General features: G+C 33.8%; 2 protein-coding genes across 3 annotated transcripts in view; one reads left to right on the top strand and one right to left on the bottom strand.

Moving 5' to 3' along the window:
* Positions 1-8,831, top strand: part of LOC135695053 (proteasome adapter and scaffold protein ECM29) — a 40,009-nt gene extending 31,178 nt beyond the window's left edge. For both annotated transcript variants that reach the window (XM_089115367.1, XM_089115366.1), the window contains exons 45-59: positions 298-364; positions 772-863; positions 1,563-1,629; positions 1,966-2,097; positions 2,328-2,402; positions 3,123-3,251; positions 3,502-3,584; positions 4,022-4,065; positions 4,774-4,828; positions 5,395-5,538; positions 6,546-6,669; positions 7,241-7,346; positions 7,714-7,817; positions 8,496-8,567; positions 8,669-8,831. In XM_089115367.1, coding sequence (XP_088971493.1) covers positions 298-364; positions 772-863; positions 1,563-1,629; positions 1,966-2,097; positions 2,328-2,402; positions 3,123-3,251; positions 3,502-3,584; positions 4,022-4,065; positions 4,774-4,828; positions 5,395-5,538; positions 6,546-6,669; positions 7,241-7,346; positions 7,714-7,817; positions 8,496-8,567; positions 8,669-8,796 — 1,422 coding nt within the window. In that variant the 3' untranslated portion in view covers positions 8,797-8,831. The remainder of the gene's footprint in view (positions 1-297; positions 365-771; positions 864-1,562; positions 1,630-1,965; positions 2,098-2,327; positions 2,403-3,122; positions 3,252-3,501; positions 3,585-4,021; positions 4,066-4,773; positions 4,829-5,394; positions 5,539-6,545; positions 6,670-7,240; positions 7,347-7,713; positions 7,818-8,495; positions 8,568-8,668) is intronic.
* A 3-nt stretch (positions 8,832-8,834) lies between these two features.
* Positions 8,835-11,905, bottom strand: LOC148957449 (actin-binding protein IPP-like). Its single transcript, XM_089115369.1, has 2 exons — positions 10,457-11,905; positions 8,835-10,087 (listed from the first exon to the last, which is right to left on the bottom strand). Exons 1-2 carry the CDS (start codon positions 11,772-11,774, stop codon positions 9,603-9,605), a joined length of 1,803 nt encoding a protein of 600 aa, XP_088971495.1. The 5' UTR covers positions 11,775-11,905; the 3' UTR covers positions 8,835-9,602.
* Positions 11,906-12,088: the final 183 nt, after the last annotated feature.

Here is a 12,088-nt window from a genome sequence, read left to right as displayed (position 1 = left end):
AAGCTACAAACTTACAGAATTTGGATGGCAAGAAGGAGTAGATGTTTTGCTACAACCGCTACATAGGATCTTTTTGCACGTATGACTCAACAACTGAGGCTAGGACCAGACATCCAAACATTTTCACTATGTAGTATCATTCAAATAGTCAATAAGTAACTTGTTGTCACTAATAATAGATATCTTGAACTACATGTTCTAAAATATCTTCTTGATCGGCTCCCTTTACCCATCGGCTGTCTCTGTTTTCCTTTATTCAAGGCTATACTTATGTCTTGAATATATTCTTTTTTAAAGGTTGGCTGTGCGAATTTCGTCATCTCCCTCACAATTCAGTGTCGAAATGATCTTCAGCCATTCGCAGGTAGGCCATTTGTGTATAGTGAGAATTCCATAAATTGGACTCTAACTTGGACTAAAGTACCTTGTCTTTAGGCTCCTCGCACAAGGCTATGGTTACAACAAAATGACTTCCAATTAGCTCATTTTTAGCGTGTTTTTGACTTGATAAAGTCTTGCGAATTATAAAAAATAATATTCCAGAGCATTTCTACTTTAAATTAGAATACTTATTTCAATGTACGAGCTTCTATCACCTACCTCTGTTTTCTACTTTATGTAATTCTCATGGTTTCTTGTAGAAAGACTGTAATTCAATCAGTAACTCTGATTGCAATGTGCAGATGATTTTGTTGTCATGTCATCCTTTTAGCAAAATGCCTTTCTTGATTGTAATCATGTTTTCAATGACAATTATGTTTCAAATTTTAGGCAAGCTGCTTGCGTCACTATTAAGTGGATTCAGCATCCCAAACAACACTGTGAAGAGATCATACGCCAATGCCATTGGGCATCTCGTCATGGTATTACAAGAAATTCTCATGTGTTTAACTATTTTTTATTGTATGGCTAATTACTTTCTCTGTTAGGACTTTCAGGCGCAGACAGTAATTTAATTTTAGCGTACCGTTTACTGGTTGACATGAATGCACAAGTTTTGCATGATTCCGTATTTCGATATACCATAGTTTTAGGCCAAAATGAACCAGCAATTCCTTGTTGTTATTGTTGAACCAATAATTGAAAATATGATTAACTTGCGATTGGTAATTTGAACGAAAAAAGTATTTGTAGCCAGTCTCTTTATCAAAGAGAAGCATTGTTTTAATAGTGCTTTGACTAAATTAGTACAAATTTTTTGGGTTTTTGAAAAAATAACATTTACTGTTTACCCGTTTGTTTAAGAGTATACTCGATGACTTGTAGGCAAAACAGTTTGATTATCGTATTAAACGTGAAATCTTGAGTTGTGATAGAGAATCGTCCTGTTCTATACATCAAACATAACTATTTTATAATATACGAAAAACATGAAAAATGAAAAATTCTATATAGCTATATTTTTCATTATTTTCAATCTACTTGAAACCTTTTTGTCACAATTAAAGTATTCTCTCTTAATGAATGCTGTTTTCTTCAAGTATCAAGTTTGCTAAAACCCCTTCCAGCCTATTTAAAACACGGAGTAATTCTTTATTTTGAGCTTTTTTATTTGTCTTCAGTTTTCCAAAGACTCAAGTGTTGAGAAATTGGTGGAGAAGTTAAAAGGATGGTATATGGAGAAAGAAGGTTTAAACATTTTGTCTTCTTGAAAGTCTTTTAAAATTTTTCTAGATATATCTCTTAACTTATTTTCTAAGGATATGCATTATTGATGGATTTGGACTTCAGAGGAAGGTACATCACGTAGTATTTTAGTCTGTTGCTTTAAAATTGCGTTTATTCATGAAAAATCAGAGTTGCAACGAAAACAGGTCATATTTCAATAAGCGATAAACAACAGACTAGATAACAGTAATCTTCATATATCTTTATCGATAGTTATACAATATCACTGATACTTTTATTTTAAACATGACAGTGTTTTGTAATCTGAAGTTAACAAATCTTGTTTTGTTTTGAAAGACACGCCTCGTCAGTTGGCAGTTGCGTGGACCTTCCAAAGAATTTCTCGACACTCACCCGATGTTTTGAAATCACACGCAGCTATCGTTTTGCCAGTGGTTTTTCTTGCCATGCATCAGGACAATGGAAAAGGTTTTTGTAGTTATTTTTGTAGTTTTTGTAAGTTACTTTCAGTTTTATCTAGAATTGTATGCAAATCCACAATTGATAGGAAGAATTATTTTATGCACATGGTTTTGTAGAAAGATGACGTCATTATTTATATTTACTTTTTCGATTATCAGCTGAAAACCCCGCAAAAATTTGATTATTAAATTTTTTGTTTTTTACCTTGCCTGATCTTACAATTCTTTTCATTACAGGACAGGATTCTGGGGAAGACTCAACTCCAGATGTACACGAAGTGTGGGAAGAAGTCTGGGGAAATGCTACTCCTGGTATGTCATTTGAAGGGAGTTTTAATTTATCTAAAGTTTTGTCTTCTCTCAATGCTATCAGCTTACAACATGATCTAATTGGATCTGTGGTCTGCGTGGTCTGAGGCGACTGGATATGATCTAATTATGAAGGAAATATTCGTTCAAATTAATCATTTTAGGGGGATCTTTTTGCGTTTAATTGAATATTTTTGTTGGGGGTAAACATCTTATATTCAGATATGTTTGTGAGTGCTCTTCAAAAAGATTTATTGTTTTATGAATGATTGCTCCTCTATTTGAAATCCCAACTTTTTAGAATGTGTTGATAGTTTATTATATTAGAAGTTTATTATTTATTCATATTCAAGAATATTCAAGTTTGTATTAGCCTTAAAGTTTGCTGATGTTGATTTCAAGCCGTTATTGTTTGAGGTTTAAATGTGTTCCAAATGTGATCGAATGCTTTGTCGAGTTCGCAAAAACAGCGTTACCTTAAAGATGTTGCCACTGTTACTCACTCGAAGGAATCACTGTTGGAACCCGCTAATCCCTCGATGGATCACAGCAATTGTAACAATCACAGTAATAAATAATTAATGTTATTGACAAAGTCATATTTATAAGTTTTACTTGATTTTATGTATGGTGTTATGAAAAAAACAAACATTTTGAAACATGTTACATTTTTTAATTCTGTACTACAAAAATATGATAATTTTATATGTTCTTTATTTGAAGGAACACAGTCTGGTATCAAGCTGTATATTGAAGAAATAGTTGAAATTTTGACGTTAGCTCTGTCAAGCCAATCTTGGAAATTGAAATCTCAAGCAGCTAGGGCGATCAAGACAATGGCAGACTCGTTAGGTATGGAGATTTCCTTTTGAAGCTCTTTTCACACCTAAAATGATTGTTTTAAATCACTCGTCAGTACATTACAGGTTTTAGCACCCTGTCCACATATCGTCTTCATTATAAGTAGCCATGTCCCAGTTGAGAATATTTGGCGTTTACCTTACATTGTGCTGGAGTTTAAGCTGAATATTCTTCATTCTTTTTTTTGTGAAAAGCATTTTTTTGGGTTGAATACATAACAATTTTTCATATCATCTCGTAGGTGCTTCACTATCACAGCCAAATTTGGGGAAAATTCTCCTTGTTCTTCAGCAAGCATTGCCAGGAAGAACGTGGGATGGAAAAGTAATAGTTCACATTAAATTCTTGAATTTCGGAGACTTTTATTGAACCAAAATTGGATTTGTTTGCTATATATCTGTTCGAGAAGCTCATGAAATACTTGGAAAAAGCTTTAGAGTAACTGAAAGAATGATTTGACGGCAAAAGGCCTTTTTTTCTTTTATCAGTGGATCTTACAATGTATTTATGGAAGAATACATTTGGCTTTTGTATTGTGAACGCCTTCTAATTACATTGCAATGGTATTTCTTCTTTCTTGTTATCAATACACTCAATTTTGCAACTTTCTTTTGAATCTTTCTTCGTGGTCGCTTCCCAGCTATGTTTTAGAAAGTTGCCATGCAGTTCTTCGATGCATTGGTAGCCATTTCGAAATTCCCTCTATAATTTAAACATTCGGATTTGTCTTTCACGATTGGTTTTCATTATTTCTTTTTCAGGATCAAATTCTCAAGGCTTTGTCATCCATTTGTATCAAATGCAAGTAGGTTACTCTTTTTTATTAGCTGATTTACGACGCATACGTCTCCATATTGTCTCTGTTCTCATCTTGTGCTCTCATATTTTCTCTAAGAATCATTTGCTTATCTATATCACGTGATCTGCTAGTGTTTATTTTGACCATAACAAACGTTTGCAAAAGTTTATTAAATATTAGCTAAATTTATGCCAATCGGTTAGTCATTGTGATATATACAAATGGAATTATGCAGCATGGATTAGAACACGATTTTACCGAATTTGCTTCACTACGACTGTATATGATGAATAGCGAGGATGGCTCAGTGGTTGGGTCTTTGACTACAAATCCAAGGGTCTGTGGTTCGAGCCCTTGACATGACCATACTTTCACCCAAAGTGAGGAGAGTCGCCAGCTCTCTGTAATTTCAGGCGTAGGAATCACAAGGTGTGGTCACACCGAGAGGAAGGACCAGAACACTACTCGATGATCGAGCTTCTCAGTGTCCGAAAAATCTCTTCCGATGCTAGGTGGCAATACAATACAATAAAATGATATATCATTGATTTTTTGGTATTTGGTTGAAGAATCTTGTCAATTTTGTTTTGTGTCGTTCTGTTTTATTTTTTACTGAAATTTCTCGTTCTTGGATGCAACAAATGAACATTCTAATTTAAAATGTGTTTATCTGAGTCCTTTTTGTCTGAGAAGATACGTTATTTTTATATTTAGAGAAGGGATCCAACAGTCTCTCAACACGTCGACACCATGCCCACATATAGATTTAGTAAGTCACGAAATCCTTTATATAACTTCTTTGAATGCTAGTTAGCTTAAGATGTGCCTATAAACACCAAACGAGAGCCGAGGGCTTGCATCATGCTAAACAAACAGTTTATCAAAAGTTGCACTGAATATTCATTCAAGGATTTGCTATTCAGTTCCTGTTGTCCCTGTTTCATCCTACAAGTAAACTTGATCTGCTTATGATGGATATTTTTGAGTTACAGTTTAAAGGAGCAAGTTGATTGACTGTACAAGACAACCATATTAGATCTGAGTTTGTTATATCTGAGATCGTCCACACTCAATGTTGCTTTAACTTATCTTGGTTGATTTTTTTAAACCAACTCTGCAGTATGTGGCAGTTGCACGCAATAGCTACACTTCTAACTCAGCAGACTGGTTCATATTGATCGCATTCACTATACAGTTAGACCAATGTTTGTAAAACTTGCTCATTTGTCTTTGCTTTCAAACAAAATATCAAAGTGCATGTTTATTCCTGTTATGTTTTTCTTCGTTTTTTTTTCATGTTTGTTATAACCTGATTTTTCTGATCTTGCTATCTAGCTTGTAGATTCACTGCTCAAAGAATGCCGAAAAGACACCATCCAATACAAGATGGCGGCTTTGGATGCAACTGGAGATATACTCGAGCAGTATGAAGTTGACCGATTCAAAGATATTGTGGATATTGTTGATAAATTTATAATGGTGAAATATGATTTTATGGAAATATATTGCCATTAGCATTGTAGTCTCCAAATCCATTTTATAAATGTCTCTATTTTATCGCTTCTTTGAACGACTTTCAAACATGAATGAATGACTATATATCAAAGTTTCAAGTTTCACGCTTAATGCAATCACCAGGCAACTGTTCTTACATCAATGCAATCATCATTACAAGGATATATATAGGACAATTACATCATTCCTGTAAGCTCAGTATGCTTTCTCCTGCATGCCACTTTCCAAAGTCGTGCCCACTACAATAGAGTGATAAAGAGACATCATAAAAAATAATATTTTCAGAAATTTAGACCCCATAACTTTGAAGAACAGCACAACATGTCTGTAAAAGTGCATGCAAAATCAGTTGAATCTGTTCAAAAATTGGCTGAGATGTTGCTGTTGAAAGACATAAGTTTTGCAAATGGATTATTGTTGTTTTGACCTGGTTCACAAGTTTTAGAACAAGGGACAATTTGCAATGGCTTGGTGTGGAATGAGCCCGTCCTTATGTTGCAATATTTCAGTTTATTTGTAACAGATTCAACTGTTTTGCAAAATTAAAGGTTTTGCTCTTTCAGGATCGAAGTCTAAAACACTAAAAATAAGTTATTTTGATAACGTTACTTTCCATATCATTTGCTGTTCTTGCAATAGATCACCAGACATGTGCTCTTATTTAAATACTTGTCTTCTGGCAAATATTGTTTTGAGAAATTACTTACACAGCTCTATTGGTCACTTACACCCCTCTTTCTATTTATAGTATACAGTTTAATCCCGTTACGTCAGATCTCCAAGAATTGTTAGAAAATAGTCTGACTTAGCGAATGTCCGACTTATCCAAGGTCTGTCTTTTGGCGTGAGTAAGGCAGGAAAACCATAGGACTTTGAAATCAGCCTGAGTTATTAGAATTCTGAGTTGTCTGGGGTATTACTTAACTGGATGAAACAGTATTTGCATACATTGTGATTCTTTATTTTTGCAGAGCAAAGAAAAAAAGTCGGGTGATGATGATGATGACATAGCAGATAAAACAAAGAAAGACTCTTTAATTTCTTGTTGCATAGAAGCCTTGGGAAAGTCGTGGCCATCTAACCAAGCCACTCAAGGTAGCAATGGAATGAGAAAATCATTTAGTTCGAAAAGAGTTGTCTGAAAGTCTCCTTTATATACGTAGTAAGGGTTTTCTTTGGGCATTTAACTCCAAACATGCTCTTTTTTAGCGGTGGATAGTTTGTGCAGGGAGCTATTGAAGTTCAGCTGTCTATGTATTAGAATAATCTCAAAAGTATCAGCTCAAAGAATCATCTTTTATTTTTAGAAAGTATTGACACCTCAACATGAAAATCCCGCCTCTAATTCACATGCTAAGTATTTGCTAATGAGTTTATCTCTATCCTTGTTAAAAATGTGAAGAAATTTTCAATTGCATTTTCGAATAAGGTTAATGATTATTTCAATGGTATGCATTATTACCTCATTTGGTAGTTTTGCTAGTTCAGATTTCTTAGTATAGTGGCTATAATTGTTATTCTTATCGCTTTGCTGTTTTTATAAAAGAATTCATCTGTCAATAACACTTGAAAACTTCCAAACGTCCATGAACTTGAAAATGCTGACCCTATTTCAACAGCACTGTATTCTTTGGCATTTGTTGTAATAGGGCATTTTCTTTTGCAGAAAAATATTGCCCCTACATTTTGGAGGTATTCATTCGCCTTCTAAACACAACCATATGGCGGGTCCAGCTCTCCCTTCTTCGTTCAATTGAGAGATTTTTCAACAGGTGAGATTTTTTTATTATTCTCAAATTATTGCTTTTTCATTTAGGTTTATGTCGCTCTTATATTAAAATAAAAAACTATACTATGATTTTTTCAAATTGTTGCACACAGATTTCTTTTCAGAAGTAAGGCGAGATGGTATTCCTTTTTTAACAGTAACTCACTGGCAGTTGCTAGTGAAAGTAGCCCTTTATCTGTCAAAATGAATTGAACCTGGTATGATTTACTTTCTGACGTATTTTTGAAACCAACGTTTATTTCTTTGTATCTTTACCCTTCACTTTTGGTTAGCATTTACTGAATAAAACTTTACTACCAAAATTTAGCAGTTTGCTCTTAAGCTTGGCATCTATTTTTCTTTTTTTCCAGACTAAAATGGAAAGATGCCATGGAAAAATGGATGAATGATGAGAATTCAACAGTTGCTTCTCTAATTGCTGTGAAATTGGTGGATGAGATTGTACTTTGTTTAGGTGAGGGGGCACCATGTAGCTACATCAGATCTCTTAAGGCAATGGTTCTTTATGATCAAATACAATTTCAATGCATACTGTAATCAGATCAATATGAATACAATAGACCATAACTGAGTGCTAATTATCTTCCAAAATTATTTATGCCATATTCCTCAGTATTAGCATATAAAAACCTGGTCATACAATCAGTGTTGTAACTAAGGTACTTTGGGCCCCTTGGAAAAAGAAGGAGAAAGGGCCCTATTTTACAAACTGCAAGAAAGTCCTAAAGAAAAATGTAGAGCATGTCAAACACAAAAGCAAGATGTAAAATGTGATAATTGTTTTCAATAACTAAGGGGAACTTACCTTGTTTATATTCTTTAGCTAAAGAACTTTTAAGTTTTTGAAAATAATTTTAACTTGAGAAAAGTCTTACAAGTATAGATATAAAAGTATGTTTGTGTTCCCATTGGACAGAATCCTTTAGTTATTGCAGACAATAAAGATTTATAATGCCCTTACTTCAAGTACCCCTTTTTCCCTGTCTTGTACAAAGCAGTCTACTTAGCATGTGCTTTAGTGTTTCTTTTGTTCCTGTTTTCAGAATTTCATGTGTTGTTGAATTTTGCTTTTAGATAGACCTTTGTTTGGCACTTTCTAAGGTATCACATAATTTTTTCTTCCTCTTTCCAGATGGCACGTCACACATGTCTGTGAGGTTGCAAGGAATGAAATCAATTTTAGAATTCTTACAAAATGTTAAGGGTAAGTGGGTTATATTATTTATCATCTGCTTTTTATATTTTTCAACCTTATGTGGTTATTAGCCTATCTGTAAGCTCATTCATGTCTTTGCTATTTTTCAGATCTGTCTAAAGAAAATCTTCTTCAGATTAAGAAAAAACTTGAAGGGACTTTGACTAAGTACAGAAGCTATACAGATTATGAAATTTTGCAACTTGTTGATAAAATTTTTGGAATTTTGAAAATTTGATTATTTATCTATTCATATAACTTGTTTCAAACATGTGTTTTATAGTTTGCTAGTTCTTAGACACCTATTTTGCCCTAGTTGTTTATAATTGTGATCCAATTAATAAAGGCATGTACATCAATAAACAAAAAGCATCATACTTCATCCTACATTGTTTTCAATCTGCACCTGGGTATAAATTTTTACTTGCCTGTTGGTCATCATCTGAAAAAAGTGGCCAATCAAAATTATTTCTTTATGCAAAGTTTCAACTTTTCTGTCTTATCTTTAAATGTTTTTAGGAGGTAACTTATGCATGCTGCAAAAACACATCAATCCTCTTGGCATGTACATCCATGACTGTTTGTAATTTAAATTATTTATGTGTTACAAAAATGCAGCTGAGTTTGATGGAAAATTGGTTTTTCCTAAAAAATGAGTTTAAATGCCAGTGCTATTGATAAGAAAACACTGTTTGTTTTCACAGAGTTTGTGTCTGTTAGCTTTTTAATGTTTGTTATTACTGGTGCCCTTTATGTTGAACTGGAGTTGACCTAGTGAATTTTGATTTTTCATAATTCTGTAGTATGACAAGGATTAACAAGGCTAATCATTGTTTATGTTCATAAATCTTTATTGGATCTCATCTTGAGGTGGATGAGGCTGCATTGTGCTGATAGATTGGGGCACAAAATATTATATCTACTAGACACTATAGTTTTATATATTCTCTGGTTCTATTCACATTTGTAACAAGATGGCACAATAAATGCATTTAATTAATATATTCCTAAAATAGAACCACCAATACATCTTGATAAAAATTTCTAAAGAACTACAGCTGCCATATCACACCTGTCTAACTCTATTTCAAACTTCTGACTCCATGACATTCTTTCAGGAATAAAGTAAATTAAAGATTTCAAGGTGTTTCCATTTTGGTCTTTACCACCAATAACATATATCCTTCCATGATAAACAACAGCAGCTATATGTGACCTTGGATCAGGCAAAAGAGTTACTGTCTCCCATACATCTGACTTTGGATCATATCTATCAACAAGTTTCAGTGTATATTTTGGATTCGACTGTCCACCAATTGAGTAGATAAAGTCATTGAGGGATACAAGTGAATGATTGGATCTTGCTGTTGCCATCTTTGCTTTGTTTTTTGTAACCAACTCTAAGCTTCCTTCGTTTTCTATTCCATTTTCTTCCTTTGTTCTCAAGTGCCTAGTGTTTTTTGTTCCAAAAGGAAAAGGATCTAGCATCTCTGTTGTGGCAAGATATTCATCAAATCTGTCAACTCCTCCTAAAAAATAAACAGTAATTGTCTCTTCAAAAGGCTTGTAATCCAGAATTTTTCACTTATTCTAAATGTCTTTTTGATTAAAGATATTGTGAAAAAAAATTTATTTAAAATATTTTTAATCACAAAAGTTTAATCAGATTTAATGAAATTCCCAAAAGTTAGAAAAGGACAGATATTTCCAGTAATTTCAAACCAATTTGTCCGTTTTCTGGCCTTTTTGTAAGCTATGTAACTTTATAATTATCACAACTTAATTTCTGTCCACAAATTGCAATCCCCTGTTTTGATTTTTACTTAATATGACATTCAAGTTTTTATTTGCCTCTCAATTTCACTTGCTTCAATAAGCATCAACTAGCAATATTTTACCTGAAACATATACATTTCCTTGGCAAACTGTGCAGCCAAAATACGCTTTTTCAGCTAACAGTTCTCCAACTTTCTGCATTTTGTTTGTTTTTGCATAAAAAATATCAATATCTTTAGTTAATTTTGCTCCGACACATCCACCTATTATAAAAACAGTATCTTCAACAACAGCCACACTAAATCCACACCTTGGCGTGCTCATAAATCCAGCTACAATCCACTTATTCAAATGAGGGTCATATCTTTCTATAATGTTTGACAGCATTGATTCACATTCTCCTCCAAAAACATAAATGATTCCAGAAATTATGGCACAAGAATGAGATCTTTTAGCCTCATGCATCTGTGGCATAGATGACTTGCGCCTTTCAAACTCAAGGTCAAATTTGTCAGTTGTGCTAAGACAGTCTCCAGATAGCCATGAAAACCCATGTGGGGATCTGTATCCTCCAACAATGTAAATAAACTTTAGTGCTCCTTTTCTGACAGATACATTATATTTTACTGTAACTTGAAGCTTTTTGAAATTTCTACATGTATGCTCAATTTTATTCAAAAGTTTTTCTTTTTCTTGTTCAAATTTGCATCCCTCCTTTAAGCTGTTGATTGCAGAGGCAACTTTTATATCAGAGAGAAGAGACAGTCTAACCTTACTGAGGACCCCTGTAACATGCTCAAAACGGTTTTGTTCATTGTGAATCAGCCACTGAAGTGCTACATGAAAAATCTGTTCTTCTGACTCAACTTTTAGGTACTCATTGCCAAGAAACTCTGAAAATGTGTTGTACCTCAGATTGAGAAATTCCTCATTTTTCTTGTGGAAAACATCCACAAAATTTTCTAATATGAATAAATAGCTTTGCCTTTTGAGCTCGGGGCAATTGTAAGCTTCTGCAAATTCAAACAAACCAAGACAGTTGCTGCAATCAATTCTGTTCTGAAGATGGTTACAGCAGGCGTCCTTCAACGATACAATCTGAAACATGTTGGCTGCAACAAGGAGGTCTTGGATGTCTTCCAGATCAACCACAACATTGCCAGTGTACATGTAACTTAATATAATGTCAAATATCGACTCAGATATTCCAAATATTTCAATTTCATCCCTACAGGACTCTCTTAATCCCGATGAGAACATTATTCGGAAATACGAGCAAGCAGAAGAAAGAACACAACGATGTGCTGGAAATGATTTCGAACCAACTAGAATTCTAACATCGCAGAATTCTTCGTTCTTGCGCAGTTTGTCGAGCTCTTTGACTAGTTTATATGGGTGATTAGCTTCTCCAAATGCCAGGTTTTCGTTCTTGCCCTCCATGCTTTTATCTTTCTTCGAATTTTGAGTTACATGTTATAATCGAGGGATTTCTTCGCGGCTTCTGGCAGCCATAATAACAAGCGAGGTGAAGTCTTGTTGTTGTAGTTGTGAGTCAGCGCCTTCCCCGTGGAGAACTACGATAAAAACTCTTACACGTTTGGAACATTCCGAAAGTATAAATTTTCAAATATGATTTATAAATCTGCAAAATTTATTAACTCATCTATGGGAAAAATTTAGATAAAAGAGGTTTACAAATACGGTTTTTACTCTGCAGTAAAAGGTCTCCCGTGGGACATCTTTAAATTGAATTA

The sequence above is a fragment of the Rhopilema esculentum genome, unplaced genomic scaffold (assembly GCF_057945365.1).
Source record: "Rhopilema esculentum isolate cy_ngs unplaced genomic scaffold, ASM5794536v1 HiC_scaffold_27, whole genome shotgun sequence".
Classification (NCBI taxonomy): domain Eukaryota; kingdom Metazoa; phylum Cnidaria; class Scyphozoa; order Rhizostomeae; family Rhizostomatidae; genus Rhopilema; species Rhopilema esculentum.
The sequence above is the reverse complement of the archived record's forward strand: the minus strand, read 5'-3'. Positions and strand labels throughout refer to the sequence as shown.